This window comes from Zea mays, chromosome 10 (genome assembly GCF_902167145.1).
Source record: "Zea mays cultivar B73 chromosome 10, Zm-B73-REFERENCE-NAM-5.0, whole genome shotgun sequence".
NCBI lineage: Eukaryota > Viridiplantae > Streptophyta > Magnoliopsida > Poales > Poaceae > Zea > Zea mays.
Window position 1 is genome coordinate 130,118,226 of NC_050105.1, and position 15,233 is coordinate 130,133,458.

The window sequence follows — 15,233 nt, forward strand, 5'->3', positions numbered from 1 at the left end:
ATATTACTTAACTGAATTTAATACTCCTTTTCTCTCATTGTGTCTTTTGGATATCATGTTGAAACTGAGTCTTATGCAAGACCCAGTTTCTTACTCTTTTTTCATTTAATTGTTTGTCACATCATTTTTAGTCTATATGACAGCTGAATTAATGCTATGGAACTGCTCTTAGTAGCCGATAGTGGCTATTAAAAACAGGCACACCTCATTTAAGCGCGCGTCCGATCCACTAACCAGTTTTATATTTTTTATTAGATCTACTATGATCTAGTATAAAGTAGAAAGCTTTTAATATGTAATTATAAAGTTCCGAATTTAAAAGTACAGAAGTTTGTAAATGTGCTTTAGAATTAACCTAGTGTGCAAAGGTTTTTTTTAGAAAAATATATGATTATCATAAGTTCTGGACCTAGAAGTACAAAGATTTGAAATATGCTTTGGAACTGCAGTTTTTCTTTAATACGTGATTATATGTTATTAGATAACTAGAAATACAAAGTTTTTAAACACGGGATATAAAATTTTGAATTACACAATTTTCTACAACTCTTGGCGTGTAGTAAAAAAACGAGATTATATGACTACGCTGACGCTGCGCACATCAGGTTCCTTAAAACCTGAAGCATTTCGAAGCCTTCTCCGCGTTCGGCGGGCTTCGTGCCATCCGTCGCGTGACGCGCGTCCTCCGTAGGTCCGACGCCGCGGACGCGAGACTCGCTTTCGACGGACGCGAAATTTCTAGGCACGCACCTTCTCTCGCAGTACAGACGTACAATACAAACATGGTCGCGGCTGTTCTCAGCTGATGGCAAACTCGCGAAGGCCACGATGCGGCGGGACCCGTCTCTGCTCCATGTCTCCATTACTTCGTGTCGTCCTCCCTCCCTCCACGCTCCTTCCCGCAGGAGCAGCTTCCCTCCTCCCCATCCCCAAACGCTCCCCTCCTCTTCTCTCGCGCTGGACTCGCCCCAGCGTCCGACTCCCTCGCGGCCCCGACGTAGGGCGTCGTCATGGGTGATGGGGTCGTCGTCCCGCCACAGCCCGCCGGAGCCGGCTTGTCCTCGGATGTCGTGCGATTTAGGAGCAGCGACATCAGATGTTACGGACGCAAGGCCGTCAACTCCGGTACCGCCCCAGCCCCGCGGATTCCTCCCCGGCAGCCCCAAAGGCTACGACCTGGCAGACGTCAGAGGTGTGGAAGGAGATCTCCGCCTTCACGCTCGTCCAGTTTCGCTTTTCGCTTCTTCAATGGGGAAAATTTTCTTTCTATTGTCACCCCCTGCTCGTCCAGTTCCGCTTAAGTTTCCTTGCTATTGTGAGTAGGAGGCTACGACCCGACAGATGCTAGAGGATTTCCTTGCCAGGGATTCCTGTGCCAGGGCGGTGGCGATGGAGGGGAACATGGCGCTGGCCTGACACATATTTGCCACCTGCAAATGGCTGATTCTGATTTAGTCACGAGGAAATAATATGGGTTGTCATTATTTCGATTATGTCTTAATGTCATGAACATGCTGGATCAGGTTGATCTTGATCCCTATGGGTCACTAGCTGTATTCCTTGATTCCATGGTTTAATGTGTAGCCGATGGGGGTACGCTAATGTGCTCACCTACAGACATGGCAGTGCTTGCTGGTGGAAATGCAGAGGTTTGTTTTTCTAAATGAGAGTTTCAGTTTTAGGATTAAATACGAATTGCTACCTGCAGGACTTACTGGAGATGTGTTCATGGAGCCTGCCATTTGCACTGGTGTGCATGGTTCTTAGCCATTAAGGGGTAACCACTGCCATGAGATGGTAAATCCATTTCGTGTACTTACAGATGTTTCTTATATCCATGCGTTTCAGGTCAAGAAGCTTATCAAGGAGAAAAAGGATGATGCTGGAATTTCTGATATGTCGATATAAATAAAGAGCTTCAAGAGGTGAGTTAATTTCTTATTTTATCTTGTAATGTGATCCCTCATGCTCGTGTAGCTACATTTTAGATACATTGGATTAATGATACTCACAAATGGATGCTTGATTTCTCCTTTGGTTTGGGGGGATGTTGCTATCGATTCCTCCCTTCTTTGTTACAAGGAGCTGTGCCCAGTACAAGATAGCATGAAAAAGGTTGCTTGCAACATAAGATTTGTTTGGGGGGTTAGTTTTTTTTTAACCTTGAAAGGTAAGAAGGTTAATTATGACGATGGTAGGGACTGTCCGAACAACCCTATTAATAATAATGAACAATATGTAAAAATTTAGTGTCTTCAAAGTTGTCCTTTATTGATTGTTTGGACAAGAAATATGCCAGTATTATGCAGGAAAATGGCAAATTATGATCTACGAAAACAAAATAAAAAGCTCTCCGGTTTATGTTCATAATTTAACTTTTTCTTATATATGAAATGTGAAACAGAACTAGATGCCATATGCAGTAAGTTCCTCTTGACATCATGTATTATTTGAGCCATAACTACTTTGTTCTTGTCGTAGATAAAAGAGTTAAGTTGCTTGCGATAAGCTCACAACCTGTGTATTTCAAGTTACAAAAAACCATGTTACATGTGAAATATGTATCCAATTCGAAAGTATCATAAATAGCAAATCCAGCAAAGATCCTGTGTAAACTGGATTGTCCTTGCAAGCTCTTGATAGCCACATAAGTGTGAACCAGATAACAAACTGTTATTCTACATGCAGTTCAATGAGGAAGCATGGTCACCTTTTGTAAAGAAGTAAAGACTATAGTTCATCCTGGTGAGGTAAGGGTTATTTTATATTGAAGTAAAGATGTGTATGAACGCAAAATGCACTGCAGTGCTTGAGCTCTCAGTGAATATAAATAACCCCCAATAGTAACCGATCACCCCTCAGGCAAAAGGAGGACACATGCATGTGTTACATATATGCAGAGGAAAAACAAAGCATATGAGTTAAACATGTTAGTTTTTTATTACAAATACACTAAATGAGGAAATAGCTAATAAATGGATAGATAAAAAGTGGTCTCAGCTTTAGGTTTCCTTCAAAGTATATCATGTGCTATTGGGTTAACCTAGGGTGCATCCAAACAACCAGTTGCACTGTGGCATCTAATGATTTGTGTTTATGGTGCTGATTTTAGTTCCCCATTCTGGCTTGGTTTATCTAGGAGGTCTGCTCCCTGAGAGAAAGAACAAAAACAAAAGGAACCTAAAAGGATTTCTGTTATTACATCCACGGTATGGGTTGTAATCTACTATGTTTGTTTCTTTGGTTTTGAAATTCTACTCTGATATCTATACATAGTAAGTGAAATGTTGAGCCTTCAGGACATCGGCTGCTACCACCCGAGGCTTTAAACTAATCTCAATCACTTCTACTTTTGCATTTTGGTTTGGGTGCAGGACACAAATGGTCGAAGCAATGCTCGAGGCAAGAGGGTGGAATTCCATGAAACAGAGCAAGTGAACAAGGTTAGTATCACTGTGGATTGTTCCCAAATTTAGTGTTGCAGTGGACACATTTAGTGGTAACTGCTAATTCTGGTAATATGTGAGTTCATTGGCCAATGGTGTAGTTCGAATGGGTTAGCCTAATGAGGTAACATAATTATTCTAAATAAATGTATAGCCTCAGTAGCCTAATTAGGTTATTACTAATGATCTTCTTTACCGATCTTCTATTCTTGATATTTTTTGTTCAATCCAACAAGTAATGTGTTTACACGTAGAGAGCGGGCTGCTAAAGGATAGGAAGTTGAAGATAGATGAAGGAAGCAACTACATGCAATCGATGGCAATAATGCATTGCAGGTACTCGGAATTCACTTGAAATATTAAGGTCTTTTACATTCTTCTGTTTTTGCTGGTGCCACAGTGGTAACAGTGTTGGGCTTTCGAAATATTGCTGCAGATTATTTAATTGTCAATGTACCACATGATAGGGTTGAGGCTCGTCAGGAATGTCAAGTTGCTCCTGGACGCAGGTATGGTGCCCACAGGCCGACAGAGCTGAGATCAAGCGCTGAGATCGTGCCCCCGTGCCTGCAGCTGCTTGTCACACCTGGCCAGAGGCATAGGCTACCACTACTGTTCTAAGAGGACAACCTGCTCGATAGCTAGCCTAGGATGGCCTTCAGTTCCAGCAAGGCTTCTCGGCTCGTCTCACTGCAGAACGCTATTGTTGGCGCCTAATTGAACGAAGTTGATACCGATAGGATCCCATGAAGCAACATAAGCAGCAGAAGTCTAACGAGGAATGACATATATGCAGACATGCAGTGCCTTCGTTTGTTACCACCAAAAAAAGATCTGAACCAAGTATTTCTGTAAGTATACCAACAAGTTAGTTGCTACTACTTTGTATATTGATCTTCGTTGGCTGAATGTTTGAGTTTTTTTTTCAAGGCACAAACACTTTATTTTGAAATCTGATTTCAGATAAATTAATTCACGCCGACAGAGCGCCCGATAGGGCGCTTTCTATTCTAGTCTCAAATTTACAAGTGATGCTGAGGAGAGATCGGACACTGGACTGGAAGTCCTCAAAACACCCACCACGTGCTATATAGCCATAGTAACTTTATTACGTCTCCAAATGTGACTATGCAGTGCAATGATGAGTGACAAGACTGCAAGTCTGCAAGTGTGTCTTCTCGCCCATACGCCTTCTACTACAGTTCTACTGTCATGTATGTTACACCCATCAAGCGTTATACACTGCCAACTCATGAACCATATATCAGCGGGGTATGCATCACGTACGTAAACGCGCAGGCAGTACACAGTACTTGTTCTCTTCGATGCTCGCATGATCCAGCTTTCCAAGGGTCCCCAAAAAAGCCTCCTTGTTGGGTCAGGGTCATGCACGCAGCCTTATTCGCGTTTTGACACCCTGTGTTCATGGAGAGCAACATGACCAAACTGCCCTCCTCCTGTCGATCAAGGCTCCACGTTCCAGAGTCCGGACTCCCCCTCCTTTAACTAACTCTCCCAGTGCCTCCTCGATCCTTCATGTCCATGCCGTGGAAGCTCACTTGACTTATCCCCACAGGGACGAGGGAATGTAGTGACATCCTGACGTGACCTCACGTCTCCTCTCAGCCCGATCCTGGTTCCTGTCTCTGATCCCAACGCCCACTGGTCCGCGGCAGCCCGGAGATGTTTCTCCACTCCCTCTTGATGCAAAAAATGGCAAAGAACACGCAGCAGCCAAGGTACATTCCCGGCCCGCGCTGCACGCCGCCGTGGTCGTCACCACCGCTCGCGACGAGAATTTCGTATCGACTGACGTGACAGATGCCCTGCGCCGTGCATGCAGAAAAGACGGCGGCGCGAGATCGTCAGGTGGCGGGCTGTCGTCGTCCAAGAAGTCCCGGTGGTACCAGCGCGCGGTGGAGGTGCTCCTCCTGGTCTGGAAGCAGCAGCCGGCGGCGCCTCCAACGACGAAGGCCGCGGCGGCGTCGGGGGTGACAGCCGCCGCCTCGGGCAACAAGGGCGCGGCGCCACCGGGGGGGAGGCTGCGCAAGTCCTCGTCGCTGAACGTGGCGGCGTCGTTCACGCGGGTGTGCCTGTGCGCGCCCATCTCCTCGTACAACAGCGAGTCGCTCTACTGCTTCCCGGCCGACGGCGCCGCGCCGCGCCGGAGCTACAGCTACCCGCGCGCGTCGTCGGCGTCAGCGTCCGGGTGCGGCGCCGGCACCGGCGTGAGCCCGCTGGTGGCGCCGGCGTCGGCGCCGCCGCCGCTGCCTCCTCTCCCCGCGGGGAGCAGAGGCGGTGAGGGCGCGCGGCGCGTGTTCCGCGGCAAGTCGCTGACGGACGACGTCCTGATGCGGCGGTTCGTGGTGGACGAGGAGGCCACGCGGCGGCGCAACGAGATGGAGGTCGTCCGGCGGCGCCACGCCGCGGCCTCCAAGCGCCGGCGCCTCGGCCCCAGCCCACTCCGCCGGATGGCGCTGGCGGAGTCGGAGGCGGAGGCCGAGGAGGAGGAAGCAGCGCCTGGAACTGGGAGGGGAACGGACAATCGCGTGGCAGCTGCTGCTGTAGCGTAGGACTGACTGCGGAGCTTTTTTTCCCCCTGTCCTGTGTGCTCTCGATCGGCTCGCCGTCGCCTCTGTTTTTTCCTCTGTCGTTTTCCTCTTCTGCTGCTGCTGTCGTGCGCTGCGATGCGACTGGGAGAAGGAGGAGAATCGCCCAGTTTTTTTTAACAGAACTGTACTAGCCTCTTGTTGTCCCGTCTCTGGCAAGCCGCCTGCCGCCGCCGACCGCTTCGTTTCGTTCTCTGGCGAGTGGCGGCCCGGGTTGCGGGCGCCGGCCGCCGGGGCAGCGGTTGGTCCCGTCCGCGGATCCCCGACGGGGCCTCGGTGCCATGACTGCCATCTCGCCGTGCGGCACGCCGGCACCAGACGATCGGCGGAGTAAATGAGCGGCCAGCAACCGGCGTAACGGCTAGCCGCGAGCCGACCAGAGGCTCAAGCATACGAGCCCACAAGCCAGTGAGGGGATCCTGGGCCTTCTAGTGGCCTTGGAGAGGTGGTAAATGCGCGACGCGGCCGGTGTGAGCCGGCCGAGATGGTCCGTTGGCGTTGGGGGTACGGTACGGCAGCGCAGTGCGGCTGTGCGTGCGTGTACGCAGTGGCACAGTTAAGGAGCGAACGGTCGACCCAAATCAAACGAACATCCCGTCACAGCCTTCATGGCCCCGTTCACGCACCAGCGCTGAACGCATGTTGGCAAACGGCATGGTGTACGCGACGCTCTTCGTTCCATTCCATTCCACGCAGAGCTCGCATCTGCACGGCCCATGCTCCCGTCCGCCCTCACACGGCAACGCAACTTTATAGCGTAGTGCCATTTCCTCCGAACGCAAGGTGACCACTGAGGCCTTGACAGAATGACAGGCGTCGTCAGAATGTATACATCTCCGGGGCTTATCTCTGCAGTTTGCACCATCCATGCATGCGTCCATGTCCATGGCAGAGCCTCACTGTATGACTGTATTCTTCAGCGGCGGACGTCACGGAACAGTGCCCACTAGAGCGCGTCCCCGGGCAACAAGAGCGAAGACGGACTCACGGCACTACAGGAAAATGCCCAGTTTCCGACGGCCTAAACCGTCGGAAATAAGTCCTGAACCGTCGGAAGTAGGCTTAAGACGGGTCCCGTCGGAAGTAACGCCGTAGCGGATACCCAGTCGGAAGTGTCAGCGTTTCCGACGGGGCCGTCGGAAGTAAACTTATTTCCGACGGCCAGGGTGGCGCCGTCGGAAATAAAGCGAGGTGGGCCCCGCAGACGGCCGGCCGCCGGCGCCTGACGCCGTCACAGCTTAGTTCCGACGGCCCCGTCGGAAATAAGCGGCCGTCGGAAGTAATTAAAAAACAGAGAAACAGAATTTGCCTGCTTTTTGTTTTACAAACAATCACACAAATTCAATCTGCACATAATATCCAGTTTTCATCCAGAATCACATACAATACCACATGAAACACACAATAACACAAGTTCACAAGTTAAAGCACAAGTTCACAATGTTCACAAATTCACAATGTTCACAAGTTCACAATAACACAAGTTCCCAATACCACAAGTTCACAAGTCCATAGTACGAGAAACACACAAGCAGACAGGCTACTCAAATGGAGGAGGTTGATCAAATGGATGTGGTTGATTTGATCCGCTAGCTCCTCCACTGTTTAGAAGACCGTCCACAAAAGAAGCGACCGCATCTTCAGAGTCCTCATTTCCCGGAGTTAGCAAGTTTCCTGGAGGGACCTACAACATTCAAAAAAATGTGTTAGTAGTTAAATTCTTGTTATGCAACGTCAAAAGAAAAAGTCAAGTAATATAACCTGAGGTGCAGGTGTGGGCCAACTAAATTGTGGAGTCGGTACAAACTGCGGGATAGGTGGAGGAGGTGGCATAGTCATCGCTGAAAAATCTGGACGTTGCCCTAGTGCTATTTGCTGAAAAAAATTGAAAGCTATGTTACGAGGATATATTAGAAAATATGTGCTCCAATTATAGTAGAGGCTCACGAGGATCTAATTACCTGCATCATCTCCTGCTGTCGTGCAAATTGAGCAGCCCAGTACTCTGCTGGCGCCGGCGAGCCCCCCGACCGGCGGCGGCTCTGGCGAGCCCCCCGGGCTGCGGCGGCGCGATGTGCGGGCTGCGGCGGCGCGCTGTGCGTGCGGTGGCGGACGCGTGGGTGCGTGTGCGTTGTGTGCGTGCGTGCGCGGGGTAACGGACGTTAGAGACTCTCCTTATTTCCGACGGCTGGCTGTTGGCCGTCGGAAATAGTCCTATTTCCGACGGTACCCTAGGAACCGTCGGAAACAGTGCAGGCCGTTGGAAACTGGTCGTTTTCCTGTAGTGCGGATGTGCAGGGTTTGTTCTGGAAACGATATGTACCCAACATCGGTGTTCGTCAATCTTCATGCAGATAATAGTCCTACCGGCTAATCTTTTTTTAAAAAAAAAAACAAGTAGGCGTTCAAGGCTGATCGATGTCCCCCGTCGTCTTTTGGGCTGGAAAAGCGAAAGAAGCACGCTCTGATTCTCTGATGGGCAGCAGGCAGCAGGCAGCAGAAAACTGTCACTGTGGCACTGTGCCATGGATCGAGACCGCCTCACCGACATGGCCCACAACCTTTGCCGTCCAACCTGACCTGCGTCACCTCGAGCTCGAGTGGGCTCCCCCCTCCGGAGACTGCACCTTTTGGCTTTTGGGAATCACAATGCGTGGCGTGGTACTGTGGTAGTAGGCGCAGGATCGCACTCCGCGGCCGCCCGTGGGCTTAGAGGGCTGCTAAAGTTTAGCTCGAGTCATATCAAGCGTTTGACTTTTAAATAGGAGTATGAAATATAGATCCAACCAACTGGACTAGATTCGTCTCGTTTTTTAAACTTCGGCTGACAAATTAGTTTTATAATCCGACTACATTTAATATCCGGAACGGAGGTTCAAACATTCGATGAGATAGAGGCTAAATTTTAGCGGGGTGTAACCAAACACCTCCTTAATTTTGATCGAGCCCGGAATCAGGGCGTCCTGCACCCGCTGCTCGACAAAATCTCGGTTGGCAGTTGCGGCGGCCAGGGCCAGGGCCAGGGCCAGGCCAGCCACTAGAGAAAGGTCGTGCTACAAGACAATGCTGTGTTAAATAAGCGTGTGAGACGAACGAGGGTGTTAGACTGTGTTATCAGAATACGCAAAAGCATCTTCTGATTACACTGTGTTAGCGTGCCACTATCAAATAAACTACTAACCTTGGGCTAGTCATAGCAACAATTAACAATCCCTATAGCTCCTGCCAGAAAAAAAACAAAAATTTATATTTATATGTAGTAGCATTCTACTCCTACATGGTATATCGGACTATCAGTCCTTCCACCCCTTTTTTTGTTTAGAAAAAAAAGAGAGAGGACTTTTGTAATGTTACCTTGTGGGTCGAATAGAGAGAGGATCAGGCCCAGGACCAGGCCCAGATCACCCCCAAACTCCTTGTCTGGGCCGATACTATACCTGGTCTTCTCATGGCATCCGATCCTCCTGCCTACATTACTACATATATAGGCTATGGGAGTTTGGGCCGACGCCCCCATTTCCTGCTCTATTTTGGTCTTTTGGATAGAGATGGCAATGGGTACCCGCGACCCGATACCCGATGGGTATTTACTCCATTAGGGTATGTATGTGGGCTAAATATTCTACCCGTGGGTCTGTTATTGGGCAAAAATCTTCACCCAATGGGTAAACGGGTATTAGAACGTTCTGCCTTCACCCGTACCCGCTAACCCGTGGGTATAAAATACCCAATATAAACTTATCCGAATCATGAACTTGGACTTTAGTCATCCAACTTTTTTACTATTTAACAACAATTTAATGACCATGTAATGGAACATGTAATATGCTATGTAGTACTATCATAGTGTTACTACTTTATCCAATTATCTTTGGTGTGTTGAATGGATGGTTAAATGATGCTAGAAAATTGTGTAATGGTATTTATATGGATATACTTGACATTTGTATAGTATAATATTTTGATAGTTGTTTAATTTTTGTGGGTATGGGTGACCCGATGGGTGACCCATACCCACATGGGTATGGGTATGGGGGTAAATCCATACCCGCCAGTGTATATGGGTAACCCGGTGGGGTTATTTTTGTGTTGTAGGTATGGGTATGGGGTACTAATACCCGGTGGGTATTTACCCATTGCCATCTCTACTTTTGGACAAGGAACATACTTGTGAACGGACAGAACTGTAAGGAACAGCCATTCAACCAGTGCTCAGAAGTTGGCCTAAATCTTAAGACAGATATAAGCGCACATTGTACACATAGCTGAGAGTCACAAACGGGCTGAGCCAGTGTTCAACCAAAGCACCTTGGCAGATCGACACTCCGGTTACCGACTTCTCTGCACACGTTGTTGATACTTGCTAGTACTATTCAGCAGGAGGAATAGGAGGAGCGGCTACACGCCTACACCGCCGGACCGAAATGCTGTACGCCCCGGCCGACGGACGACAGCTCAGCTAGCCAGCCAGCCAGAGCCCAGAGCCAGTCACAGCTTAGAGTATAGCTGCGGCGTGCGCCACTTGAAGAAGGTCCCCGTGGGGAGCTCGGTGGGCGGCAGCAGCGCGAGCCGCGCCCCGACGTCGGCCGCCTCGCCGGCGGTGCGCTTCCCCCAGCCCCTGGTCATGTCCGTGCGCGTGAACCCGGGGCAGAAGCAGTTCACGCTCACGCCGCGCGCCTCCAGCCGCCGCGCCAGCAGCCGGGAGTAGGCGTTCAGGGCCAGCTTGGAGACGGAGTAGTCCGTCCACACCTTGGGCCACCCCTGCTCGCCCCACGTCCCGTCCTTCACCTGCGCCAGGAACCGCGACACCATCGCCTCTATCCCCGCCTCCGTCAGCCGCTCCTCGTCCAGGAGCAGTGCCTTCAGCGACGGGTCGCCCACCTTCTGCATATGGATTCATTCACATAAATCCGTGAAACCAAAAGGCTCCGCCAAATTTTCACGGTGCATTATATGTTGTCCCCCAGACCCTAGTAACAATTTTTGTGACCTATTGTACTCTGTTCGTCACCTTGTGCTCTATTTCAATAAAATAAAACAACTTGTAGTTTAGAACGGCTGCAGTAACAAAAAGATAGCGGCTCTGGTTTTTTTCTGAAATTGAAATGGCACACGTCGCATCATCTTGAGTATGGAGTGTGAACAATGTAAAGAGTAGCTACTGGCAGGATAATGCATTCCGATGTGACATGCTCCAAGGTTGTCTCGTGGATTCACACATCAAGATCATCGTCCCTTGTTTTTAACTAGCTGAGTCTGCTGTTATTTTCTCATTTGTATTCATATGCGGTGTTCGATAAAATAAATACAGACAATTCAGTCCAGTCCAGTAGCAACAAAAGAGTCAAGAAACATTCATCAAATCGGAGAGCGCATGAACATATAAAAACGTTAGCTCGGGATAAGGACAGAGTACGAAAATGTGTTCGTGTCTCTATCTCCAATTAGTTTTACCTAGTGAGGCACGACAAAGCACACATAGCTACATGCAATGAATCCCTCTATCACATCAAGTCATCAACTAAGCTAATTACAGTATCTATTTTCGAACCAAATTAGTAGTATGAGAGGGTTGCTACCTCATCTGAAGAAACACTGCAGACAGTGAAGAGACTTACGTTGAGAAGGCCCAGCTGCGAGCTGATGTTGAGGATCCTGCTGGTCGCCGACGACTGCCGGAACAGCGGCAGGAGCGCTTCGGTGAGCATCTTGGCCCCGTAGAAGTTGGTCCTGAGGACAGTCTCGGCGTGCTCCACCGAGTTGGTGTCGATCTCGTTGAACGACACGGCGGCGTTGTTCACCTGCAGCAGCAGCAGCAACGAACAAGAAAAAAAATAAAGGTAAACCTGATTTCAGCGACACTGGAAAGTCCGGCCACCGAAAAAAAAAACCCTCTTTCATTGTTGCTTTCAAGTGTCTGAGCAAACAATTGGCTACAGCAGCACTGGCGGCCACTGACTGGTGTGTTGGTAATGCACGACGGCGGCTTTCCCTCTGGACCGGAGCGTCGAGTCTGAACTGGACTCGTGAAAAGCTCTCTGATCATTCCATTCCACAGTCCACACACACAAAAAGGATCTCTCACCATTGCTCAAAAAAAAGGTTCTCTCATCATTCCTAAAGAAAAAAAGCTCTCTGAATCTCTGATCATATCTGCTGATAACTCCATGGGCTACAAGCGCTAAGCTAACGGATAGAGACCGACTGGACTGAACCTAGCCTGACGCTGTTCACGCCGATAGCTCAACAGTAATCCCTGTCGTGCCTTGCTGTTGCTTCCAATGATTTTGGCTACTTTTCTCTGTAACATATGATTTGTTATCTTTTGTTCAGGGAAAAAAGAATTTCTGCTTGCTAGAAGCCTAGAACTAGTATTGTCGTCGCTATCCGAAAGCTACTTGAACCTGAATGCCGAATAGTAAAAGCTATACGAGGGAATGAATGGAAACCCTGTACGATTTCTCCAGATCTGTCGTGGTTGAGTACCCACCCAGTTTGGTCTCCGGAGCCAATCGCAAGCAAAGCAACTAGGCGTGTACTGCACCAGCTACCTTAATGACGGCAAGTCGGCAACTGACCTCCTCGTCAGTCGTCACGGTCCAGGTATCCCCCGCCGGCGCCGGCGCTGTCCGGCGGGAGGTGAGGCGACCGACGAGTGGTGTAAAACTTAAAAGTCTTTGTAGTACCACTTGACCGAGCGCGGTTGCTTGCCACCCGTTGGACCGACGCGACGCTTTGATTCGTCTGGTCGCCGGCGTGCGCGGCGGGCCAGGAGAGCGTGGGGGCGTCGTTCGCTGCTGCGGGGGAGGCGCAGGCAATAATGCTGCTGCGTGCTGCACATCTGTTAATGGGCTGCGACACGTATCGACGGGCCAGTGGACGCGCGTGCCGGCTGTACGGTGAACTGAGCACAAATGAAGCCGTTTTGGAGAGCCGGGGAGCGGAGACTGAAATTTCATCAGAAAGCTATCGCGAAATCCCTACGTTCCGTTCCATCCGAACATAAGCAGCGGGTCACGAGCACGAGAGGGGGGGCTTTACGCCTTAATTTACCAGGATGTCGAGGCCCCCGACGGCGTCGCGGAGCCAGGCGGCGAACTCGGCGACGGAGGCGGCGTCGGAGACGTCGAGCCTGCGGAAGACGACGGCGAGCCCGCGCGCGAGGAGCGGGGCCGCGGCGGCCTCCCCGCGCTCGCCGTCCCGCGCGGTGAGCACCACGGTGAGGCCGTGCTCGGCCAGGCGCGCGGCGAGCGCGTGGCCGATGCCGCGGTTCGCGCCGGTCACCACGGCCACCGTCTCCCTCGACCACCAAGCCCTGCGTGCGCGCGCGTAGCCGTAGGCGTAGGCACCCGAGCCAGGCAGACCCCGTTAGTCGATGCACGCACGCGCGCGCCGAGACACGCACGCCGCGCGCTCTGGGCGAGAGACGAGGGGGGAGGGAGAAGGTTGTTGGTTACCCGGAGGGAGGCGACTCCTTGGTGCCCGAGTAGTCCATCGCACGCAGAGCTCGGGCGCTGCTGACCTGCGGTTGAGGAGGAGACGAACGAGGCGTATGGGGGTGGCCTGCCGGTAGCGGGAGGAGGACACCGTGCGAGCGAGGCAACAGTGAGACGCGGGCACGTATTTATACACGACGCGCGCGCGCGCGCTGGCGCCTCCGAGTGAGACGACCTCAGCGCAGCACGGACGGGCAAGAGCGGCTCAGTCAGACTAGTCGACCGGTTCAGACTTTAGTGCACACGAGTTGCCGAGCGACAACGACAAGCAGCCAAGATCATTCAGCGTTTCAACCCTCAGGCCGTAGGTAGGTACGCCCACGGCGCGCGCCAGCCGCCAGAGTCCGCCGATGAACTGATCCTGCCTGCCTGCCCTCCCCGGTCGTCCTGTCACGCCTGCAACTGCAAACAAACCAGTGATAAGGCGCGGTGGGGTGCGGGTGAGGAGGAGATCTGGCGGCGGGCTGAGAGTGGCGATGGCAAGACGGCCGCTGCTAACTGGCTACAGGCCTCGTTCTCCTGGCTCGATCGAGATGGTTTGTTTGAAATAACGGCACAGCATATTTGCAGTGTGGATGCCTGGATGGTTTGTTTGAAATAACGGCACAGCATATTTGCAGTGTGGATGGTTTGTTTGAAATAACTATTTTTTGTTCTATCTATGTATTTTTCTTCCTCCTATCGGTAAGTGCAGCTCACCGTCACTCGCCAGCATTAGAATTTAGAACGTTCGGTGGTCACTATTTTGTACGTTTTCCAATCTACTTGCAGTAGCGCTCTGCACTACTAGCCGCCGAGGATGGACGGAGATGGCATTGTTTAGTGACAACTGACAACACCGACCATGAGTCTGGCGACCTCGGTATATATTACATACGAAAATGCGACCGTCGTGGAGCAGCTCAACGACACCTGACCCGACCCGATCAGCTGAAAAGCCTTTGCCTAACCAGGCAGGCACAGGCACAGCTTTCTGCTTGTGCCAATAACAACAACACCGGCCTGAGGGTTCCTGCCGCCCGGAGCTAGCCCTGCCGAGGATGCATGCGTACGTACGTGTGATCGATCCGGTTAGCTTCCACCCATCTTCCAGGTCTGAAGGCGACCGCGTTCCGTGATCCCAAACAGGTGGCGGTCTCGCTCGGGTGCGTGTGGCTCGGTCCACCTCCGAGCCCCGGAGCAGCAACTTGGCGTGCGCGTCATGCCCCGCACGTAACCCGCCGTAAATCGTCAAAGCTTGCCATAATTGGGGGTTCGGTTTTCCTCGAGGAAGCGCGTGGAGATCACTGGAGTTCTCGGTACTACAAGACTCTGGGCCGGCAATAATGCAGATGTTTCGGCGCGCTCTCTGTTGCTTTCATGGATTCAAGTGGAAACTAAGGCTTGGACTTGGAGTGAAGAGTGAAATTTTGCGTCCTTCCGACGTCCCAGAAGCAGATGGAGAGTTATCTCATCGGTGTCCAAGTGTCACTGCAGAAAACCAGAGAGTTATCTCTATTGGAAAAATAATGATTTTGAGAAAAGAGGGCTCCAGGCTCCAACTTACGACTACAAATTCGAATGTTTGGAAGCTCACTGAAAAAAGGGCCCATGTATAACAGCTGAAGTCGCTTAACTAGATGCCAGCTCCCCTCTCCAAATACAATTGAAGATGCAGATAGGGTCCAATTTCTGGTCTTTTA

The 15,233-nt window shown here is 50.9% G+C and overlaps 3 protein-coding genes across 4 annotated transcripts; 1 reads left to right on the plus strand and 2 right to left on the minus strand.

Annotated features, from left to right (window-relative positions):
* Positions 1-4,982: 4,982 nt before the first annotated feature.
* LOC100278839 (uncharacterized) lies at positions 4,983-6,200 on the plus strand. The gene is made up of 2 exons (NM_001372490.1): positions 4,983-5,185; positions 5,290-6,200. Exons 1-2 carry the CDS (start codon positions 5,130-5,132, stop codon positions 6,017-6,019), a joined length of 786 nt encoding a protein of 261 aa, NP_001359419.1. The 5' UTR covers positions 4,983-5,129; the 3' UTR covers positions 6,020-6,200.
* Positions 6,201-7,477: 1,277 nt separating this feature from the next.
* LOC109943136 (cyclin-dependent kinase 12) lies at positions 7,478-8,056 on the minus strand. The gene is made up of 3 exons (XM_020545987.3): positions 8,017-8,056; positions 7,817-7,930; positions 7,478-7,739 (listed from the first exon to the last, which is right to left on the minus strand). The coding sequence occupies exons 1-3, from the start codon at positions 8,023-8,025 to the stop codon at positions 7,596-7,598; spliced, it is 267 nt and encodes an 88-aa protein (XP_020401576.1). The 5' UTR covers positions 8,026-8,056; the 3' UTR covers positions 7,478-7,595.
* Positions 8,057-10,240: 2,184 nt separating this feature from the next.
* On the minus strand, positions 10,241-13,769 carry LOC100194367 (uncharacterized). Of its 2 annotated transcripts, NM_001357009.1 has the most exons (4): positions 13,513-13,769; positions 13,109-13,370; positions 11,674-11,856; positions 10,289-10,939 (listed from the first exon to the last, which is right to left on the minus strand). In NM_001357009.1, exons 1-4 carry the CDS (start codon positions 13,548-13,550, stop codon positions 10,544-10,546), a joined length of 879 nt encoding a protein of 292 aa, NP_001343938.1. In that variant the 5' UTR covers positions 13,551-13,769; the 3' UTR covers positions 10,289-10,543. The 2 variants fall into 2 exon arrangements, with proteins under 2 accessions (XP_008661480.1, NP_001343938.1); XM_008663258.2 differs by lacking the exons at positions 13,109-13,370; positions 13,513-13,769 and adding an exon at positions 12,634-13,102 and having other exon boundaries at positions 10,241-10,939.
* Between the last annotated feature and the right edge of the window lie 1,464 nt (positions 13,770-15,233).